Source organism: Aythya fuligula, chromosome 1, assembly GCF_009819795.1.
Source record: "Aythya fuligula isolate bAytFul2 chromosome 1, bAytFul2.pri, whole genome shotgun sequence".
Classification (NCBI taxonomy): Eukaryota; Metazoa; Chordata; class Aves; order Anseriformes; family Anatidae; genus Aythya; species Aythya fuligula.
Window position 1 is genome coordinate 47,591,674 of NC_045559.1, and position 19,977 is coordinate 47,611,650.

The 19,977-nt window shown below is 45.1% G+C and overlaps 1 protein-coding gene across 1 annotated transcript in view; it reads right to left on the reverse strand.

Annotated features, from left to right (window-relative positions):
- Nucleotides 1–1,200: 1,200 nt before the first annotated feature.
- The window catches only part of PLXNC1 (plexin C1), a gene marked incomplete at its 5' end in the record, with an annotated part of 68,648 nt that continues 49,871 nt past the window's right edge, over nucleotides 1,201–19,977 (reverse strand). The window contains 10 exons of the mRNA XM_032207716.1: nucleotides 1,201–4,369; nucleotides 6,083–6,157; nucleotides 6,248–6,388; nucleotides 8,235–8,382; nucleotides 8,819–8,982; nucleotides 10,482–10,589; nucleotides 10,677–10,708; nucleotides 11,552–11,606; nucleotides 14,740–14,843; nucleotides 15,743–15,920. Coding sequence (XP_032063607.1) covers nucleotides 4,265–4,369; nucleotides 6,083–6,157; nucleotides 6,248–6,388; nucleotides 8,235–8,382; nucleotides 8,819–8,982; nucleotides 10,482–10,589; nucleotides 10,677–10,708; nucleotides 11,552–11,606; nucleotides 14,740–14,843; nucleotides 15,743–15,920 — 1,110 coding nt within the window. The remainder of the gene's footprint in view (nucleotides 4,370–6,082; nucleotides 6,158–6,247; nucleotides 6,389–8,234; nucleotides 8,383–8,818; nucleotides 8,983–10,481; nucleotides 10,590–10,676; nucleotides 10,709–11,551; nucleotides 11,607–14,739; nucleotides 14,844–15,742; nucleotides 15,921–19,977) is intronic.

A 19,977-nucleotide genomic window follows, 5' to 3' on the forward strand; every position in this document is an offset into this window, starting at 1 on the left:
ATCTATTTATTCAAGGTTTATTTACTTATTTTTTTTCCTGTCGTTATCACTGTAGTAACAGAAAACTGTAAAGGATCAATTAGTCTTTATGATTTGATAGTGAAAACTTTTGTGGGTGTAAAAATTTTATCTGCTGTTTTTATGAAGATATCGCAATGAAAATGTATTAGTGACATACGCAGTATGTTTTTAATATTGTTGTTAAATTGTAGTACTAGACACCTGAGGAACGAAATTGCATTTAGTGACATCGTCATTAATATTGACTGAGCTTTGCTCTCCTGATGCAGCATTTTTATTTTCCATGCCGTGTGTCAATGTAAGCGTGGTATTGCATTTTCCTGGGGAATTTGTTAAACTGTTCTGAGAAAAGCAGTGTATCAGCCTGTGACCACTAGAAGCCATGGCAGGTGTTTCTGTCTCCTGGAGGATTAACCTGGAAAAGGTAACGGTCTGTGCCTGAGCTAACTGCCAAATGTTGTGCTCACCAGTGCTGATCATTATATGGTGCACCGTGCAAAGTGGTTGCCAAGAGCTCAACAGTCTCGTTTCTGTCCATGACACTGGGTATGTGTTGTTCTGCAGGGCTTCTACACGCTGTCAGGGCACGGGGAAGGGGATGTGTACAAACTAGGGAAGCCTTGGAGGGTAGAAGGCAGCTAGGAACAGGAGGAAGAATGATGATTAGCCACAGGTTTTGTGGGCTCCCTTTCCCAGTTGGTCTCAGGCTCTGTTCCTAAGAGTTAATTCCTCTCCTGAAATAACAGGTACCAGGTTATCCTCATTTTTAGTTTTTTAACTTAAAAAAAACACCATTATCATCCTCAGAGCCTTGAAGCAAATGAAGCTGTGCGCTGCATCTTCAGCCTGCTGATGCTTCCCCGGGGCTGGGAGGCTGCAGGGAATCCCCCTCCACGTGCCTCCCACCCCAAACCCCGCAGGGAGGCTGCTGCTCTGTTTCAGGCCAGTGACTCCCCAGCTGCGGCATCACCTGATGCTGCATCAGGCCTTTCTTTTCCTACTGCCCAACTTCAGGGGCACTGCGGTGGCCGTAAAACACGGGGCTGTGCCTCGGAGCCCCTGAGGGGCTGGAACCAGTGGTGCCTCGCAGGTGACGCCAGCCCGTGTCTTGTACAACCACAGCGTGGCTGCAAGCTCTTTGTTCTCTTAACCATATTTAAATACATGAACTAATCAAAGTAACCTTCAAAGGCATTTTATTCTAGATAAACCCATACAAACACCAACATGTATTTGTCATTTGCACTTTTTTTTTTTAAACCATTCATTTTAAACAACAGGTTAACTTCTGTACAACAGGAATTACTTTACACATTAGTAGCATTTGACTTCAAACTAAATGACTGCAAAATAATGCTCTGTAAGCTAGTGTTAGAAAATATGCTGTTTGCAATAGCAGTTTGCCTGTAAACATGTGAAAATAAGTTAAAGAAGTTTGCTTTCATTTCAGAGAATGCGATTAGAATTGTTGGGTTGCCATTAGGTAGCTTTGGTTGTTTTGTCTGTGTAACAAAGTAACAGCAAATTGCGAATGTGGAAGGTGTGCCAATGTTTTGTGTGCTGACCCAAACCTACCAAAAGAGCTACAATCACTTAATTATACTTCACATCACTTTGTGAGATCCACCTTACGGGTTACAAAGTCCCAGCATGACTTCAAATGGGTTACGAACAGAGTGAAGCTGTTTAGGAGGCTTGAATAAAAGGCAATAATCCTATTCCAGGCTGTAGGCTAAGGCTACAGGGCCTGCTTCAACACATAATCTCTAGAAATCATCAACGCTATTGTAGCAAACAAGCAGTAGTACAAATACAGAATAGGACTGATTTTTGTTTTCTCATCATAAAAACACATAGAGTGAGGTTCACAGGTTCAGACCCACGCAAACAGATTATATTTTACAGCTTTTCAAGCAGAAATTTGGGTTGTTTTTCTGCCTGTACAGAAGATTACTGTTGAACAAAACGACCACATTTCCTTCAAATGCACTTCCAGCAAACACTTGAATTGGAACTGAACTTCTGAGACATCTGTCTAACCAGAAAGAGTAAATTGCTTATGCCTGTCCTTCTGCGTTAATTACTGTGCTTTTGTTTGTTTGTTTGTTTGATGCTGCTTTAAAAGTTTAGGTTAAGAATGTTAAAAATCAAAGCCCTTAAGTACAGGTAATCTAAGCTTAAGTGCTGCTCAAGCCATGGTCTGCTCCTTTAGGACAGAGAGCAAGATAGGTTAGGGTTGTTTGTTTGTTTGTTTTTTTCCCCATTAAAACTAAATTTGTATCATACTACATGTATATTGTGCCAGGTAGAGAACTGCTGAAAGTACTGCAACACTGTAGTGCAGCTTCCTGAACAAAGCCATACATTCCATCAAGTATAAAGTGTAAACTTAATAGCAAGTAAAAGACTTGAATTTTAAAAAGCCATCACAGTATGGACTGGTGGCTCCCCTCTCTGATATGTAAGAGGTACAAGTTGTGCAATCACATGGTAGGGAGGGGGCAGACCAGTAGGCAACGTGTTGGTTTGTTTTGTTTCGTTTCCCGTGTTAGCAGGCGGCCTCGCTGCTGCCAAGCCCTGGTTAGCATTCCCTGGCACTGGCCGGCCTTGGGCCTGGTACCAGCGTCAGGCAGCACGTGCAACAAACCCGGCCGGCCCCCGTGTTGTGCTGCAGCCTCCAGGCTCCTCCAAGGCCACAGCTCGCAGAAATAAATGGGGCCGTGCTCAGGCATCGCTGTCTCGGCCCAGCCCCAGCACACGCTGCCTGCCCTAAGCGTGAGCCACCTGCACCCTCTGAGGGGTGCCCCCGGCGCTGCCCAGGTGCGGCCCTCTGGGAACAGGAGGCGAGAGCTCAGCGCCTCTCTGCTGGTGGCTGGTGTGCACGAGATGCCTCTTGCCAGAGCCCTGGCTCAACTCTAAGGGCGGCTGCAGCCTTAGTGCGTGCCACCACGGCAGTCGCAGCAGAGCCTGTGGTGACCAAACGTGGGTTTGTGGTGAGGGGGGGCTGTGCTGGCGCAGCAGCAGAGCCAGCGCTGCCGCTGTCTCTGTGGCTTGGCACCGCGGCCACTGCACCAGCAGCAGCACGGCTGCACTCCTGCATTTCAGCTGGGCTGACTTCAGCCACAAATGCAATCCTCCCCTTCCCCCCAGGCTCTGAAAATAGCCAAGCCTCAGAAAACAGCTCCGGCAGGACTAAGGCAGACTGTTCCCCTCCTGCCCCCAGACCCTGGCTATACCATGTGCACATCGACCAGGGGTCACCAGAGGCCTCCTGCTCTTACACGTTGTTAACCTAACCCTCATTTGACAAAGCTTTTGTTTGGACAATCTGGAAAATCAAACTAAACTAAACGGAACTGCTGGCATTCGGCTTGCGAGCCCCTCGCACACGGACGGCAGGATGGGCGCGTGGGGCTGTGCCTCGTGCACCCGAGTAGGGGTCTGTGCCGCCGTCCTCACAGCCTGGTCTGATGCTGTGCAGCCGCACGGGGGTTTCACCTGTGAAGCTGCTCAGGAGTTTCACAGCTTTTGTAAGGGTGGAAAGGTAGCTCTGCAAACAGGGGCTGGTGCCAGTCCGGCTCCTTTCTCCAAAAGCCTCACCCCTGCTCAGTGGTTGGCTCCACCTTGTGATTTTTAAGCTCAGAGAAAGAAGTCCCGCCATGTGCCATTTGTACTTCAGACCTCAGGCTCACTTCTTCTGCTAAGCGACCTTGTCCTAAGTGTCACCTGGGTGCTGTTTTTTATTCAAACAGGAGCCAGCCTACATTTGTCTGGAAGGAAGGAAACTGCAGCTGACCTGTATTCTGACACCGGAGCTCATCCTCACAGCCAGGGCTGCTGAAAGGATGTGGCAAAACATCAGCTTTCTGTCTTAAAAACAGAGCTAAGCAACTTAACACGGGCGACTCCGACCTTGCAGTGTGCATTTGCACCTCCTACAAGCTTGTTGTTAAGTAAGCAGAACGCTTACTGAGGCAGTATCTTTGAACAAAAAGGTACACGCTCAGGTACCTGACAGTGCCGGCCCCGCCGTGCCAGCCTCACTTTCGCTTTCACACACTCACTGGAGTACCTACCCCTGCACACACGTCATTCCCAAACTTCGATTGTACTTGGAATGGTCCGAGTGGAGAAGAGTGTCCAAATGTTTCAAACCCTGTACATAAAGTCAGTCAAAGCTGTTCTGGGAGCAGTAGCGCTTATTTAAAATTCCCCACAGCGAGGCTGTGAGTCAGTGCTCTGCTCAAATCCATTTGCATTTTTTCTTCTCATCAAATAAGGCTTTTACTTGCTGGAGCTGTTTCTGGACTTCTTCAAACCCCCGTTCTCGCTCGAGTTTGCTGACAATCTGTTAACAATTAGCAAAAAAAAAAAAGAGAATAATTTTCTTAGTGCTTATTTGATTTGCAGTTCTTTAAAGCCCGCTTTTCTGCATTCCAGCGACTACTGGCAGAAAAATCCATCTGAATGCCCGCCTGTATGTAAACATTCTCTTCTGACTTTAACACTTTATTTTGGTAGTTTCCCTTTCAAGTCATTATGATTACAGGATTTGCAACACTTCCACAGAGGGAAGAATGACAGAACCAAGCTGAAACCAAAACAAGCCCCACACATGTTCAGCTATTAAAGTGTGAGGCAAGGCCACTGCTCCAGTTTCACCCCGGAGCAGATTTGCAACTGATCTCTTATTCCTCTTCATCTGCCCTCCAACCCAGGGCAATGAACTGCCTCTACTCCTCCAGCCGACCCACTTGGCAGCGGACCAGGTGATGGGAAGGAGCACGACTGGTGTCTGAGAACTCTTTGCTGGCAGCTCTACAAAGGGACTGAGGTCTCGGCAAAAAACGAGTGAGGTTTAGCTGCTCCTCATCAAATACCAGAGCAGGGAAGAGCAGGGGGAGGGAGGGAGGCAGGGATGTCTTTCTAAGGATGGGACAAGCGTAGCTGGTGCTACCTTCAAAAAAGCAAAAAGGGGCATTAGGATTAGAATGGATGCTGAGCTCTTGTGTGTCAACAATTTTAATGAGCTTAATGAATCGCAGTCCTTCTCCAAGTATTACTCTAAAATTCTTTTAAGAGGCAAAGATTTGATGCTGGAGCCGTATAGTTCAAGATGTTAGAGATCAGAAGCATCAAGCCTGCTAACAGGTGACTGAGAGCTGGCTGATTATAGCGAGCGCTGACGCTGTGCTGTCGGGGATGAAAGAGAAAAAGGTCCCGTTGCTGGGAGACCCAGCCAGCCTGCTGCAAGCCGTAACCAGGCCCCCAGGCTGCACACGCGGCCGGCTCTCATCTGCATCCCCGCGGGCACACGCAGCCGCTGTTAAGGCTGCCGAGCATCACGGCGTGCAGAATCCGCCAGGGTAAAGCGGAGGGCAGGGATTGTCTCACAAAGCAGCTTAGAGGCAGCCTGTGACTAACTGCATCCAGGTGAGAGAAGGCCTCTTCTGTTGGCAATCGCGGGGACTGGAATCCAGAGCTTTTTTACTGGAACCTAGAGCTTCTTTTCGTTAAGGGGAAGTACTGGAGCAGATGATGAGAGAGCCGTGATGGGAAAGGAGCACTTGTCTTACTGCAAAGCCACTTGTGCCCTGCTGAGGGGTTTGTGCTGACTGTTACATCGAGATCCCTGGTGCTACGGTCTAATCAGTTTTCTGAATCTCCAGGGAAAAAGAGGGCAAGCGCAGGAGTTGTGACAGGCATTAACAGATACACTGCAACCTGAGATGTGTTGACTACACAGGAACTTCCCCAAAACTGCAGGGAGTTTCATTTCTATCGCCTGTGCAAATGCCAGTGGCAACAGCGAGGGCGCATCACGCACCCTCGGCCTGTGAGCCCGGCTGGGGTGGGGACTCAGGCAGCCCCGCGGCCGCGCTGCTCGGCCCTACACAGCTCAGGGGCAGCGCAGCCTTGGCACAGCACTGCCGGCTGCCTCTGGAGTGGGCACCCAGGAAGTCACAGCACAGCCCCCGGTCCGTCTGCCAAGCCGGCTTTCATCCTGCGATGGCAAGTGGCTGTCAGGGGGGGAAGCAGCAGGAACTGCAGATGTGCTTACCTCATCATAATACTTCACTATGTATTTGTAGATTTCAATCAAGGCCACTTCCTCATTAAATTCATTTTCATGTTTCTAAAACAGAAAACAGCCCTGGTCAGATGGTTCTCCTTTTTTAAAAAAAGTAATGGGAAGGCAAATGAAGTTCCCACTTTTCGACCACACCTTAGATTCCTGAGTTAGAAATTCTTCAACCTCTGAAGTGGTCAGCTGGGGCAGATCCCTGATGGCTTTGTAGTACGCTTTCACCTCCTTCTTGTAGAGCAGAATGTCCTTAGCGTAGAGGAGTTTATTTGTTGGTGCTTCCTTAAAAGAAAATATTTGAAGCCTTGTCAATTTTCGCAGCACAGATTTCCTGAGGTTCCACCTGCTCATACTTAATTGCATCTAATTGTGTCTCTGTGTGACTCATTTCTCTTTGCAGTGGTTACAGGCAAGGAATCAAGGTTATGAGAGAAAGATGAACAGCCTTCAGTAACAGCGCATTGTGCTTCACGACAGTTGCCATGTGATTATTTCCAGTGGCATCGGGAGTGCTGAAGATCTGTCCCTTAGACAAACTTCTCTTTCTAACTTCCTCCCCACCCTTCTCTGGACCTGAAAGACTGTGAAAGCTGAAGCAAAGGGCTTGAGCTATTTACATACAGGATACAGCAGAGCTGGGGAAAGTTCCTCTAGGGTCACATAGCGGAGAGCCCTGTAAGACACTGTGCTGGCAGAGGTTCCCCTAAAACACTTTGGTCCCTACTATTCCCTCCTCCCAGGGCTTTAGCAGTGTGGGGGCTGACTGCCAGGCATACACAGCCAAAGGGATATTTTTTTCCCCCAGGGCTTCAGCAACCCAGGTCAGTACTGACTGACCAGGCAGCTTTTGGCTGCTGAGGAAAAAAAAAAATGCTGCTGTTTGTGGCAGGAGCTAAAGCCCCACCTGGAAACCATGTTTTCAAAATGTAAAAGTGGGGGCCGGTAGTTTCCTGTGACTGCTTTTAGTTTTAAATTCTGGAGAATAAATGACACGAGCATGTGATACATTGTCACTCCTGTTTCCACTATGTGCTAAAGGATTCTAAGTATCTTTGTTTTCTAAGCGGCTAAAGAATGTTTTAAGATGAAGGGCTAAAAATCATGGCAGTAAATACATTTCACTAACATCTAACAGGATGGGAACTGTGTTACAAAGCATTGTGTTTCAGCATCCCTTCCTTTTCCCAATGGCTAAGGGGAGCTGCTGTACCAATAGTACTTCACAATCCAGGTTGACACATCCGTGTCTACTTCACAAGTGCAGAAGCTGAACAGACCATGCTCATTTGCAGGTTTTCATCAAACAACTGATGTGATTAGTTTTAATTCATGACACTTCACTCTTGAAGCAAGATAAACAAGCACATTATTTGTTATTTACCTTTAGCAGAAGAGCAGTTGCTTCAGACCACATAGGATATTACTCCATTTTTCTATATAAAATTTTAGACCGAAAAATCTCTAGCCTTTTTTTTTCTTGGTACCATGAGCCTGAACACATACTGGCTGCTCTGGTCCAAGGGAAACGAGTATATCCTCAGGAAAAATTAATTATTTCTGATCCCCAGGGTTCTGGATATTGTACTAAAGAACTTCTGAATTTAAGATTTCTGTACCTGTTCCTCCGGCAAATAATTTTGGATATAAAAAGGGTGTAGCTAATATAGATTAAAGGAATTTTTTAAAACTTAGAGCTCTTTCAAGAATTCATACAGATCCCAGTAGCTTACTACTTTTGTCTTCTGCACATCTGTGTCTGGCAGGCAAAGTCTGGACTACTTATTAAATAATGATAATACTGTTAAGACCTCTGCTTGAAAACTGTTAAAAACTTAATTAAAATTTTACAGTTTCCACCTTCTTCCACCCATTCTATACACTGAACAGAAACTAACTGCAGAAAAGACAAGCAGCAGTTAATTATAAATATGGCATTTTAGTAGGTGTGCCTGTCTACTCCAATGGACTCTTTAAAATCTAGTGAGATGGAGCAACAAGGAATGGAAGCCCAACTTAATGAGGCCACTGTCAGTTTTGTCCTCAGCTTCAGCAGATCCAGGGCTCCATCCCCCAAATCAGTTGAAAAAGTGATTGAGAAGATAGCAAAAGACACGAAGGGCAGCATTACCTTCCCCATCGTCTGTTCTGCTAGAGAAAAGGCATCCATGAAAGCTTGTGCGATTACAGACAGGCAGCCATCTATATGTGAAGTCTTCTTAATATCAAAGACAAACTGGGGATTCTTCAGGATGTTCACCCAGAAGCGCAGAGGAAGACTAGACAGGGAAAGAACAAACATCTTTAAAATTAACTGCTGAGGCTGCACAACTGCTTTAGAATAGCAGTTTAATTGCACTGTGCTCATGAAAAGAAGCACATTTTGTGCTGCTTATTCATGTTAGAAGAGAGGTCACGGAACAAAGGCTACGGAGCGCACACATCAGTCGCTCACCCCTCCATCTTCAAACAGCACTCTCAACCTGCAGGCACTTCTTTCTGAACCTGAAGTCAGCGTGCAGACTCCAAAGTCCTGGAGTGGTTTTTATCAGTACCTAATCGATCTACTAAAATGATGGGGGCCCACAGGGCCGAACCACACCTTCACCCTGACATAACAAAATCTGATTCTTCTGATCACAGGCGACCTGCTCCATCTCTGCAACTAGACTTTTGCAGACTGCGTGCACTCCCGTGCCCATCACACGGATGTACCTGTTGGTTTTCCAGATGTGAACCACATCGGGGTCAGTGATTTTTTTGCTCTCAGCCTGGGCATCCAGAAAGTCAAAAAAGTACTTGATGGCAACAGGTGCTTTATTGTTGGGTAAACTCCAAATGCTTCTGAAGAGATTTTCAACAACTGAATGAATGGCAACCTGAAAAGTAAAGAAAATGAGCAATTACACTGTCACACAAGAAAAGAACAATATTTTTTGTCTCGGAGAGCCAAATGTGCGTCGGGGAACCACACACACAAACTGCAATACGCTTGTGGCAAAAATCTAGGCCACAGGCTACTGGAAACACGACAGTCAGTAACAAAATTGAAACTGCAAACACACCATAACGAGCTGCTTTCACATATCACTTCCATGATGCTGACCAGAGAATTGTGAGAAACGTTGTGACAAATTGTATGTGGAGGGAATCAGTTGCTGAGTTTCCCGAATGGAAGACATCAGCTCTCCAGACACTGAAGAAGGATTTAATGAGAAGGATTTAAGTGTATCGCACGGCCTTGATGTGTTACTGTCCGTTTCATTGTGTCTGTGTGCATGTCTATGTGATAGGAAGAGGCAAAGAGATTTAATGCCATTTCCTTCAGTGCCTGGCTCATCACAGGCAGAATTTCACAGCACTGTTGTTCAGAGCACTATCTTACTTTGGAGAAAAATGATTCATTTAAAGCCCTCTGAAGGACTGCTTCCTAAGAGGCTGATCTTTTCTTCGGTACTTCAGACTTCCACTGTAAGATTTTAATGGTTTTTCCCCGGCAATTCCTGAGGGCTTATGGTAGTTTCCATGGCTAATGAGAAGTGACCAGTCTTCACTCTCACTTTGAGTAGTGTCCCAAATTACTTCAGAAGCTATCAACAATCTAATTAAATAATGACTGATAGATTTTTAAATGCAAGAAGGTCATAATCATCATCCCTTCAGGCGTCTTGCATTGCACAGCTCTCAGTGTTGTGCACTGATTAATACTGTAAGTAATATGCTGCTGCAAAGAGGTTTATATCCCATCTGAGTAAGTCAGAAACCAGATGACATTACTGGAGGGAGCGAGCACGGCTTATTCCTAAGTAATGGGTACTGTATAAACTAGGTAACTGTATTACAAATGCTAAGGGCCTTGTTTTTAAAATTCATCTAGTTATTTGGAGATATCATTTGAGACCCTAAAAGATTATTTGATTTCATGGGCAGTATTTGCTGAAACTCAGGTCTTGGGAGCTTTCCCTTTAAGCTGGGAAAACTCCACCAGAAAGCAAGGAAAATGTTGACTGAGAGCTGTTCCTACAGAAGGGACTGTTTTTCCTCTGTGGAGCCCAGTAGCAAAACTCATTTCTATAACCCCAGTAACTACATTTTTTATTTAACCTTAAAAAAAAAAAAAAAGTTGTGCTTACTGGGGAGATGGAGACTGAATAATGGAGTATTGTAGACCTTGAGCATTAGAAAACCTGAAACGTGGTCATCTTTGCAAATGGTTATAAATTGTAGTCAGCAGGGTGCCTTTCACAAGTTTTTTATTTAACATTTGATGTACATACAGAAAGCTTGCATAATTTCTGCTTAAAATTTTGTTTCCATTGTGCCAAATTAGTCAAGCCTGACACCAACCCTCCCTGCAGAAAGGACCTTCACAGCTCACCTTGGTCGACAGGAGCTTTGTCAAATACATTTCTTTCACTTTGAATTTCTGCTTTCCTTTGTGGCCCGCTCCTTTCACGTCTTTGTTGGCTTCAGAGTCTGGTAAAATCTGTCAGCGAAGAGATTAGAGGTGACACAGACACAAATACAGGCCAGCATTAAATCTACCATGCAACAGTGTGCGGACTGAACTTACCAGATGACAGTGCTCGTCGGAGTAGTCCACACCTAAACAGCAGGAAGCAAACAGGCATTAGCAACACACACAGCCACGAGCCTGCAAACCGTGCTGTGCACCACGGCGCGCGTCAGGATGCTGAGCGAGCAGCCTCGGTGTCACACTTTCTTGCCTGTGGTGTGGGGGAAAGCCTCAGAAATGCAGAGGCCCCAGCTCCCCTCCCCGTGTGCCAACCTGGATGGCTGATGGTCGTCATCCGCTGCTGGGTGAGGCGGGTGCAAACCACAGCTCCTCCGAGGGGAGGACAATGGGCAGCAGAGGGGACGGCCGCCTGGTTTGGGTCTGTTAAGGACACTCTGCAGGCGGGCAGAGGTCAGGCTTGAGAGCTGGCTGGGAACAGACAGCCCTGCTCTTGCTGTGGGCGAGGGCAGTGCCACCCGTGACTCGTGCCCCGGGGCCACATCTCTCCTGGCTGCAGATGTCTGCTCTGACGGGGAGGTGAATCGCTCGCCGGGAGCTGCTTCTCCCCAGGGGCTGATACACAGCAAGGGCGCTGGAGCAGGGCACGTTTCCTGTGCCGATCTTATCAGTCAGCACTTTCTGTCATCTTCCCTGCCCTCTTTTCCTGCCTGCGAGTTTGCACCTTGAATCACTCAGTAGCCGAGGGCTGCAAGTCCTCCTGTCCTTTCCTTCACCTTCTTCCCTCCTAGGCCCACTGTGCCTGCCAGAGGCGCAGAGCCAGGGTAAGGTGGCTCTCCATTTGGCTCTGTTATACTGAAGTGCCAATTTTGCTGCCCTCCTGTTGCCCAAGATACAACTGGCCATAGCTCACTTCTCTGCATCCCCAGCCTACTCTCCACACAAGATTAAATAGAGCGCAGTTTCTTTGTTACCTGATCGAGTGTTTGTCTTCTTTTTAAAGACTTTTATGGTTGCTCCATTTGAAATCTGAAAGCAAAACCAAAGATATCTTGCTGAAATAGGTCATGGTTAGGGCCTAACCCAGTTCCCCATAGAGCTATTTTCAAACCTCAGTTCCCAAAGTGACCAAAATATTTATGACCCATGGACTGTAAGGTCAAAATCCATACCTAGTTACCTTGTGATTTCTAGGAAAAATCTTCCCCCTCCTTGCCTGAATTTATAGTGCTGCCAGGATAGAAACCATTATCTTTGAAAGAAAGAGGCAAGTCATGCTTTTATTGTCAAAGGAAAGTCCAAAACAGCTCCCGCTGAGAGCTACACCACTGCTCTGCCGTCACACGTTGGGTTTTGCCAAGTGCTAGTATACTTCCCTCTATAATTACAAAAACAACTGGCCAGTTCTAGGAAGGGATGTCTGCCAAAATAATTTAAGTATTTTTTAAACCTTGGCAGCCAGCCCAGTGTTAGAAACCAGTTTAAACACTAAGATACTCTATCAAACGCTGTGTCTTTGTGCCAAAGAAATCTGCTCTTGGAAAGTAAATCCCATGTATTTTATAAGCCTTATATTTTGCAGGGTTTCCATTTATCACACAGAGTCTCAGAGCTCTTCCAGATAGCACAGAGCACTTTAAAACCCAGCAGCAAGTGCGGATATGTTCTAAGGCTATCTCGTAGTGTGACACAAGCACTCAGAGAGACCAAGAGTCCTCCTGCTCCTCCCTGAAGACAGGTGAACAGGATCTGTCTGTTCCTAGTGTGTGAAGCTTGGGAATTGAGATCTGTGACTGGACAGCAGATCTAAACGTGGGTCTCTATCTCACTTCTTACATGGGAAATAAGATTGCATGATAATTGTTGGCTTTTTTGTTGAGACTTGTGATTACTCTCAAGTAAACAATTGTGCAGACTTCATAAATAATCATATCGATATCCCTATTAAGAGCACAGACTTAGAGCAAAAGGAGCATAAAGAGACACATGAAGGTCTTAAGAAGGGTGTAGTGATTTCTCTCCCTTCAGAAACAACACACAAAAAGCAAACATCCCCTATTTGTACATCTTTAGAATTACTGTAGGAATTAAGTCTGTTTTTTCAAGAGTAGTTGATGAGTCTGGCACCTTTACAATGCAGCCCTCATGCTTGACTATCTTAAAAAGACATGATGGTACTTCCCAGTTCCAGATACTTGGTTAGTTTTTAGTGCTTAAGGCAGGCAAGCAAAAAGAAAAAAATCAGGCTTGCCACAAAACTCTAGGTCCTGTTGAAATGTAAGCTGGAGATCCTCAGGCAATGTTACTAAGCTCACACTCTGTACACAGGTTTCCTTTTCTTGCTCTGCTTGATAACTAGACAGCTTTACATTCCTTTTTGCATTACTATGCATACAAGAGAATAAACTGGATATGCTAATTGCTGATACCTGCCACCAAGCCGCTGCCTGAAATGCCTCTGAGCTTCTGCCTAAAATCTACAGCTTTGTCAAGGTCAAAAAAAAAGGACTAAAATATCTACCAGATACCCAGCACGATTTCCATAAGGCAGCTGCTAAGCTATAATTAGTATAGTTACAGCTTTGCAAAAACAACCGAACCTCCTATCTAGCTTGCATCTGCCTGCAGAAACCACAGATGAAAACAAGGTCTGGGACAAAGATACCCAGGGATGGCGGTGACCAAGTGGAGCAGACTCATCTGCCACGAGGTGTGGCAGCCACGAGCCTTAGCGTGCCACGAGCTCAGAATTGCAGAGAGCTGCCATGGGGAGTTAAGGAGCACCTGTCCTGTAACAGGGCTGGCAGTGTCGGTACCATCACATTAGACAGAAGTTCGGGTACCTAATCAGATTCAAATCTATGATGACCTTTGCTGCACAGACACTGATTGCAACACTGCAATGTCCTAATTTGTACAAAATCTTTACTGAGTGGAGGGAAGTTCCACGTTATACAGATATGATTCAAGAGAGGCACAGAGGAGACTGTATTTAGGACACTGGACTGGGACTGGGGACATCTGGTTTCACCTCTGCCTCCCTCCAATGTAAGGAGGGCAACAACCTCCCATAGAAAACTGTGAAGTGGCTCCAAAGGGGCTTGCTTCAGCCCTGAGCAGCCTTGTGCTCTCAGGCTGCCACAGTCCTGCTAGGAGTCCTTGCTCCTGTCTGTGGATGGTGCTCTACTTGCTCATGCAGGCAGCAGCTCAATCAGGGCTTCTCAGCACCATGCTACATTGCAGGATACAGACCTACACTTAGCAGTAAAACTTTCAAATAAATAAAAATTGAGTTTGTGCCAAGAGCCAGACTTTCAACTTCAACGTGCATGAAAGCATGAAGAAAGCTCACTAAAAGCACTCAGCACACTAACTCCATTTCCAGCATCTATCTGTAAGCATCAAAATGTGAGCTACCGTATCACCTGAGGCCAGTTGTCTCCTGTACATCTTATCGCAGCTTCTCGCCCTCTATTTTGGCTAGCTTCAGTGGAAATCCCTTACACAGGCAATGCTTCTTGCTATGATTTTGCAGCGTGCTATTCCTGAAAGGGCTCTGCCACTAGATATGGCACTGCGTGGAGCTGCAATGATGGAGAGAGAATTGCAGCTTTGGAAAGGACTGGTTTGCAATTGGAAGTGGATGGGCAAAAATAGGGTATAAATGGTGACAGTAGATAGAAGCAGAAAGAGACAAAAAGAGAAGGAGTGATGCAGAAGGTTTCAAGAGAATGAAGATCAAACTTAGCCTAGTCGTTGTTTTATTTTGGCTCTCAATGATCTTTCACAAAAGTTCAGAGAAGAAAATACATGGTGGGATAAGTTGCACAATTCCTCATGGCATGACAAAAACTCAGCAGCAAAGACTATAAGAGGCTTAAGGTAGTGTCCATAACTGGAAATCTGATGATCTGTTAACTGAATGACTGCCTGAAGTAAGAGTTTCTCTGCAAGAAACCCTGCAACAAGCAAACCTCTCTGAAGAGTAACAGAAAATGTGACTCACTGGCAAGAAAGTTGTGTGTCATATTTTTCTCCTTCTGTTGATGATGCTCAGCTGTATCTTCATGATTTTGATCATTCATGCTATTTCTGTGCAGTCAGCATTTAGGAGCTGGGAAATACCTGCTTCTCAACTCACTGGTATGGTTTTCATGCTTACCTCATAATGGCCGATGGTATTTAGCTTCCTTATCCCATCTTCCAACACCTCTGAGGAACCATCAATGTCCAACAATTCTCTCTGTTGCTCCTCAGACACAAGTTCTGCAGTACAACAGCAACAGAAAACAATTACACCTCAACCATATTCTCGCTGTACAGATGCTTGTAAAACACCACCTAATTATTTTAGTACCAGTGGCTCCCAACTGAGCTCTGTTTTCTCTCTGTCCCTGTGCAAGTTCACACAAGAGTGGTATTGCAATCCCACACACAGATTCCTCTTCTGGGGTGACAGCCTGGATGGCTTCCTGGAAGCTACTGGTCCTTCATTTTGTGTTGGTCAAGACAGCATTTTCAGAGGTGCTTTCACCTAATGATGCTATTTGTTCGCGCAAGCGTGCCCTGGCATTATGGTCATACATAGAAGAAAGATGCACAAGGTAATGTGTTTGCTGGTAACTGCATGCTGAACTCCTTGCAGAAGCAAAGCAGATGTAGTTTAAAGCCATTACTCCTTGTTCCATCACCACACTCCCTGACACAGAGTGTCTCCCCAGCTTTCCTGTAGGCCCTTTAGGCACTGGCAGGCCGCTGTCAGGTCTCCCCGGAGCCTTCTCAACAACCCCAACTCCCTCAGCCTGTCCCCACAGGAGAGGTGCTCCAGCCCTCTGATCAGCCTCGTGGCCCTCCTCTGGACTCGCTCTAAGAGCTCCATGTCCTTGTGTTGGGGGCCCAGAGCTGAACACAGGGCTCCAGGTGGGGTCTCACGAGGGCAGCACAGAGTGGGACAATCCCCTCCCTTGCCCTGCTGGCCTCGCTGCTTTTGCTGCAGCCCAGGGTACGGCTGGCTTTCTGGGCTGCAAATGCTCATTGCCGGCTCATGTTGAGCCTCTCATCAACCAACACCCCCAGCTCTTCCTCCTCAGGGCTGCTCTCAATCCATTCTCTGCCCACCCTCTGTCGGTGAAGCTTTTGAAAATATAACACGGTAACACACTTACCAAGACCAATTTCATCCATCTGAAGACCATAGAGAAAGCCATTCTTATTCAGGAAAGCCTGAAGGCTCTTCTCCTTGGTTTGGCCTATGGTGTCACAGTCCAGCACATTCACTTGAATGGTCTGACAGGCATCTCCACTCTCATTTTCCGGGATTTTTTCAAAGATCACATTCAGTGTCTGGGGTAGAAACACATGTTATTCTGACTTACAGGGAATACCTGGCATAGAAAACCTCCTGACAGCAAACCTGACAAATTTACAACTTATTCATTATTAAAGCTATTTCAAATAAAGATTATTTGAAGGAACTAAATGATGAAGCATTTAGAACTCCTTGTGTCTGAAGAATCAAAGACATGTATTTCCAAAAACGCATCTTGCATTTTGCTTTTGCGCCAACCTACTTCAGTGAATTACAGCAAACGACAGTAGACCAGAAAAAATACTGTTCTAAAAAAAGCAGATCTTTTTTTTTGAAATGAATGCCTTAAAACTATAACTGACTAGAGATCTGATAAGGTTGCTAAGTAAGTCTCGTGGTAAACACGACTGATTTCAAGCAGAGAGGAAGCAATGTTAAAATACATATTTACACCAGCAGATTATGCTGAGTACCTTGTATCATACCAAAAAATACACCTCCCTTGGATATGTCAGTGTCCAACTGCATACAGCCATGTCCCCAGGGGCAGGAGAGCCAGGGCCTACTGCAGGAGCAGGGGAAAAGGAAAGCATGTTGCAGGAGACAGAACCCAAAGCTCTGGTCCAGGTCTACACGGAAAAGAGTGATTTACCCTACACAGTATTACTCCAGGTCATACTCCAACACGGCCTGTCTAGGTACAACACCCCTGCCCTTCAGCTCAGAGCAGCTCTTGGCTGGGAAACAACTCATCTGCCAGGCTGCAGACACATAAGGTAAGTATGGGCTAGAGGAAGGTGCCAATGAGACTGGGTGAGCATCTCTGGGGAACTTTTTTAGTCAGGTTGTATTTCTGGGCAGGTCAGGCAGATCAATTGCTTCCTAAAGGTAGGGGAAAAAAGGATGAGCACAGGACAGCTAGTGCAGGGTGATAAGAGAAATCTTTTAATCTTTTCTAGTGCCGCAGCCTGCTTCCCCCCGCTTCACTGTTCACTACACCAATGCAGACGTTCTGCTGGAGATGTCTGGGGACAGAATTAAAGTAAGAGTTGTAGGTGCCTGCATGGGAAAATCTACTTACTTGACTCATTCTGGCTGTTGGACACTTCTGGTACAAAAATTATCTCTTGACTGAAATGTGAGGACTATAGGTATGACTCAGTAAAGGAATGATTGTTAAAAGAGGAAGCAACGAAAAATGTTTATTTTTTTTCATGCTGTCATGTGAAGGAAAGAACTTCTGTCCAGGTTGCTCCAGGGACGTACTTTCTCTCTTCTTAGAAAAATGAATAATTAATATTAGCTGTAAAGTGCTATTTTCTGCTCTACTAGCCAGCAAGAGTGGAAATTCCCACTCACTGATGGTACGAAAAGGAGTCCAATAAGACATTAATTAACTTTACTGTTTCTATAGAAGCAAAAGAAATATTAAAAGCAGGCTTGCAAATCTATGAAGATCAGGATTCAATGAAGAATAGGACATACCTGAAGTAACTGACAATAACTTAATCAGGACACGGAGAGGCTTAATTGTGATGAAAATGAGCTGACCAAAAGGACAGACAGAATGGAGGAGAATGAGATGTGGGAGTGGTGGCTGCAGAAGGAGAAGCAGACTGGATGCCCTGCCTCAGGTTAGGATTTCATGCAGAAAATTAGTAAAAAATGTATTGGCATAGGAACAAGGGAGTCATGCTTGGTTAGGCCCACAGACCAACTGAACAGACAACAGTCCTGTCCTTGACTTTGACTGCCCTGAGGTCATGGCCTTGTAGGATAAAAATGTGGACAGGGACTAATGGGAAGCTCTCCTCTACATCTGAATCAGTCTTTGTCAACTGATCTTTCTGCTCACTCTGTAACTGGTGTTGATTTGCCTTTACATCCTTTGAAACATCCCTTCCTTTAGTCAATCCTTTCATCCTAACCTTGTTCCTACATTGCAATATTCACGTTCCTGCTTCTCCTTTTTTTTTCCTTTTGGACTGTCAAGAGAAACTGTTCTTTACTCTTCTGAATCTCCTTTTCAGCACATGCTCTCACATAGATCGCACGTAGAAGTGCAGCCTCTTCACTTATTAGCATGCGAGAGTCCTCCCAGCCCCACTCAACTCACTGCAGAGTGACTGGACTGCAAAAAGAGAAATGTAGTCCTTTAGGTAGGTGGAATATAAGTCATTTACAGGCTCCTTAATCTAAAGTATCCATAATGTGAGGACAATGATACTTTATGACTCAAAGAAGTGGTCACATGGGAAGAAATATTTGAACACATAAAAAAAGTCTCTAAACCAGGAGAGCCAGGCGGTTTTGCTGATACGATTTCCTGCAGAAGTTAATCTTAAGAAATGAAGCAATTGATGAGGAGCTAAGAAAGCCAGTTATTATTATGTCTTCTCTCTGTAGCTGAAGTTTTCATAAATCAGATTCAACCTGTCTGACAGCACAATCCCTGGCTTTAGAAACCGTTAATCAGAAACTGACAGTCACAATCACTGCATTTAGACACAAAGTGCAGAACAGGAAAAAGAATCAGAAATGACCGTACAATTATGAAAGCCTTTTATGATCAGCTGTGAAGGTCAGAAAACACTAAGAGAAATAGCAGGGGGATACATGGAAGTCATGAGGAAACCTTGTAAGGCCCTTTCCTAAGCTTGCTAACTTTGTAAAGGAAACCAACCAAACAACCAAAAAAAGCCAGTTAGCTTAAGGAAAGACTCAGGAAGAAATTATAGGACATCTGGTGCAACATGGCAATATCTAGAGTTGAGATTTTGCGCACTAGAAATTAGTGGTTAGCAAGACAAAGTCACAGTGCTCTTCAGCAAAGACTCAACGCAGTTTGCAAGAATTGTTAAGGGCTATTTCAGGAGAACAAAGCAAGCATCTGGAACTACTTGTATGGGAGCTAGTTTGGAACCTAACTAAAACACAGGGGGGAAACAAACAAACAAACAAACAAAACCCAACGTTTTTCACTCATGCTGTGACAGTAATAATGACATTTGAAGACAATGTTTACAGATGATTTTTCAGATTTGTAGCTTTCCTGAAAATGAATCTCAAACAAGGAATTTTTCAGTAAAGCTCTTAATAAACATAGCAAACAACAAATTAGATGTGGTTTAATAAGGGAATGCATTATACCTTTTTTTATTGGATGTAAAGAAAATTCATCTCGGAAATTCAAGGGCTCTTATTCATTACCCTGTTCTCTGTTCAGCTTTGCATCTGAACAGCATACATTTCCATTTATCAGACAGTCTAACAGAACATGAAAACCTTTTGATCAGTGAAAGAGATTTGTGTAAAGGAGACAGCACCATCATGTACAGACGATATTGCCTTAAACCTACGTCCTTGTATCCCAGACCATGAAATACAGCAAACAAGAATAATCAGATTGATTGTATGATCCTTCCACAGCAGCCAAAAGGTTATAGAAAAGCCGAGAAATTGGCACAGAAAATGTTACGGGAGTTAAATTTGGGCTAGATGGGCACTGTACTACAGTACGGTATTCGATCCGTATCTAACTCGGAAGGCTCTTCTGTAGACAACAGCTGCACTGCTGACTTCCTAGCAAGGGCTGCTGTGTCCCTTCCTGTGATGAAAATCCCCATGTGTCACATGCCTTTAATAGTTTCCTTATCTCTCACACGTATGACCAATAATACCACATCCATGGTGTCTCAGTAGGAAATTGGGTTCCCTCTCTCTGCTTTGCTCCCTGACATCCCTCCCACTCTTTTAACACCCTTCTTTTAACTAGTGAAGCAGTTCAACACTTTAAACAACCTTTTACCACACAGCTTCGCTTCACTTTCGATAAAAGACTCGTCTGAATGGGTGAATTAGATTGTTTCTTCCCACCCAAAAATGCAAACTTATTTCAGCACATAGAATTCAACAGCCCAAATCCCTTTTTAAAATTAAGTAGTGACCATTCAAGAGAAGATTGTAGCTCTTAAATGCCCAAGCATGAAGTCTACCATATGAACAGGTCCTCCCCTGATTTCCCACAGGAGAGATTCCACCAAGAATTTCTCCTAGACTGGGTCCACACTGTGTAGCTTTTCTATTTAAAAA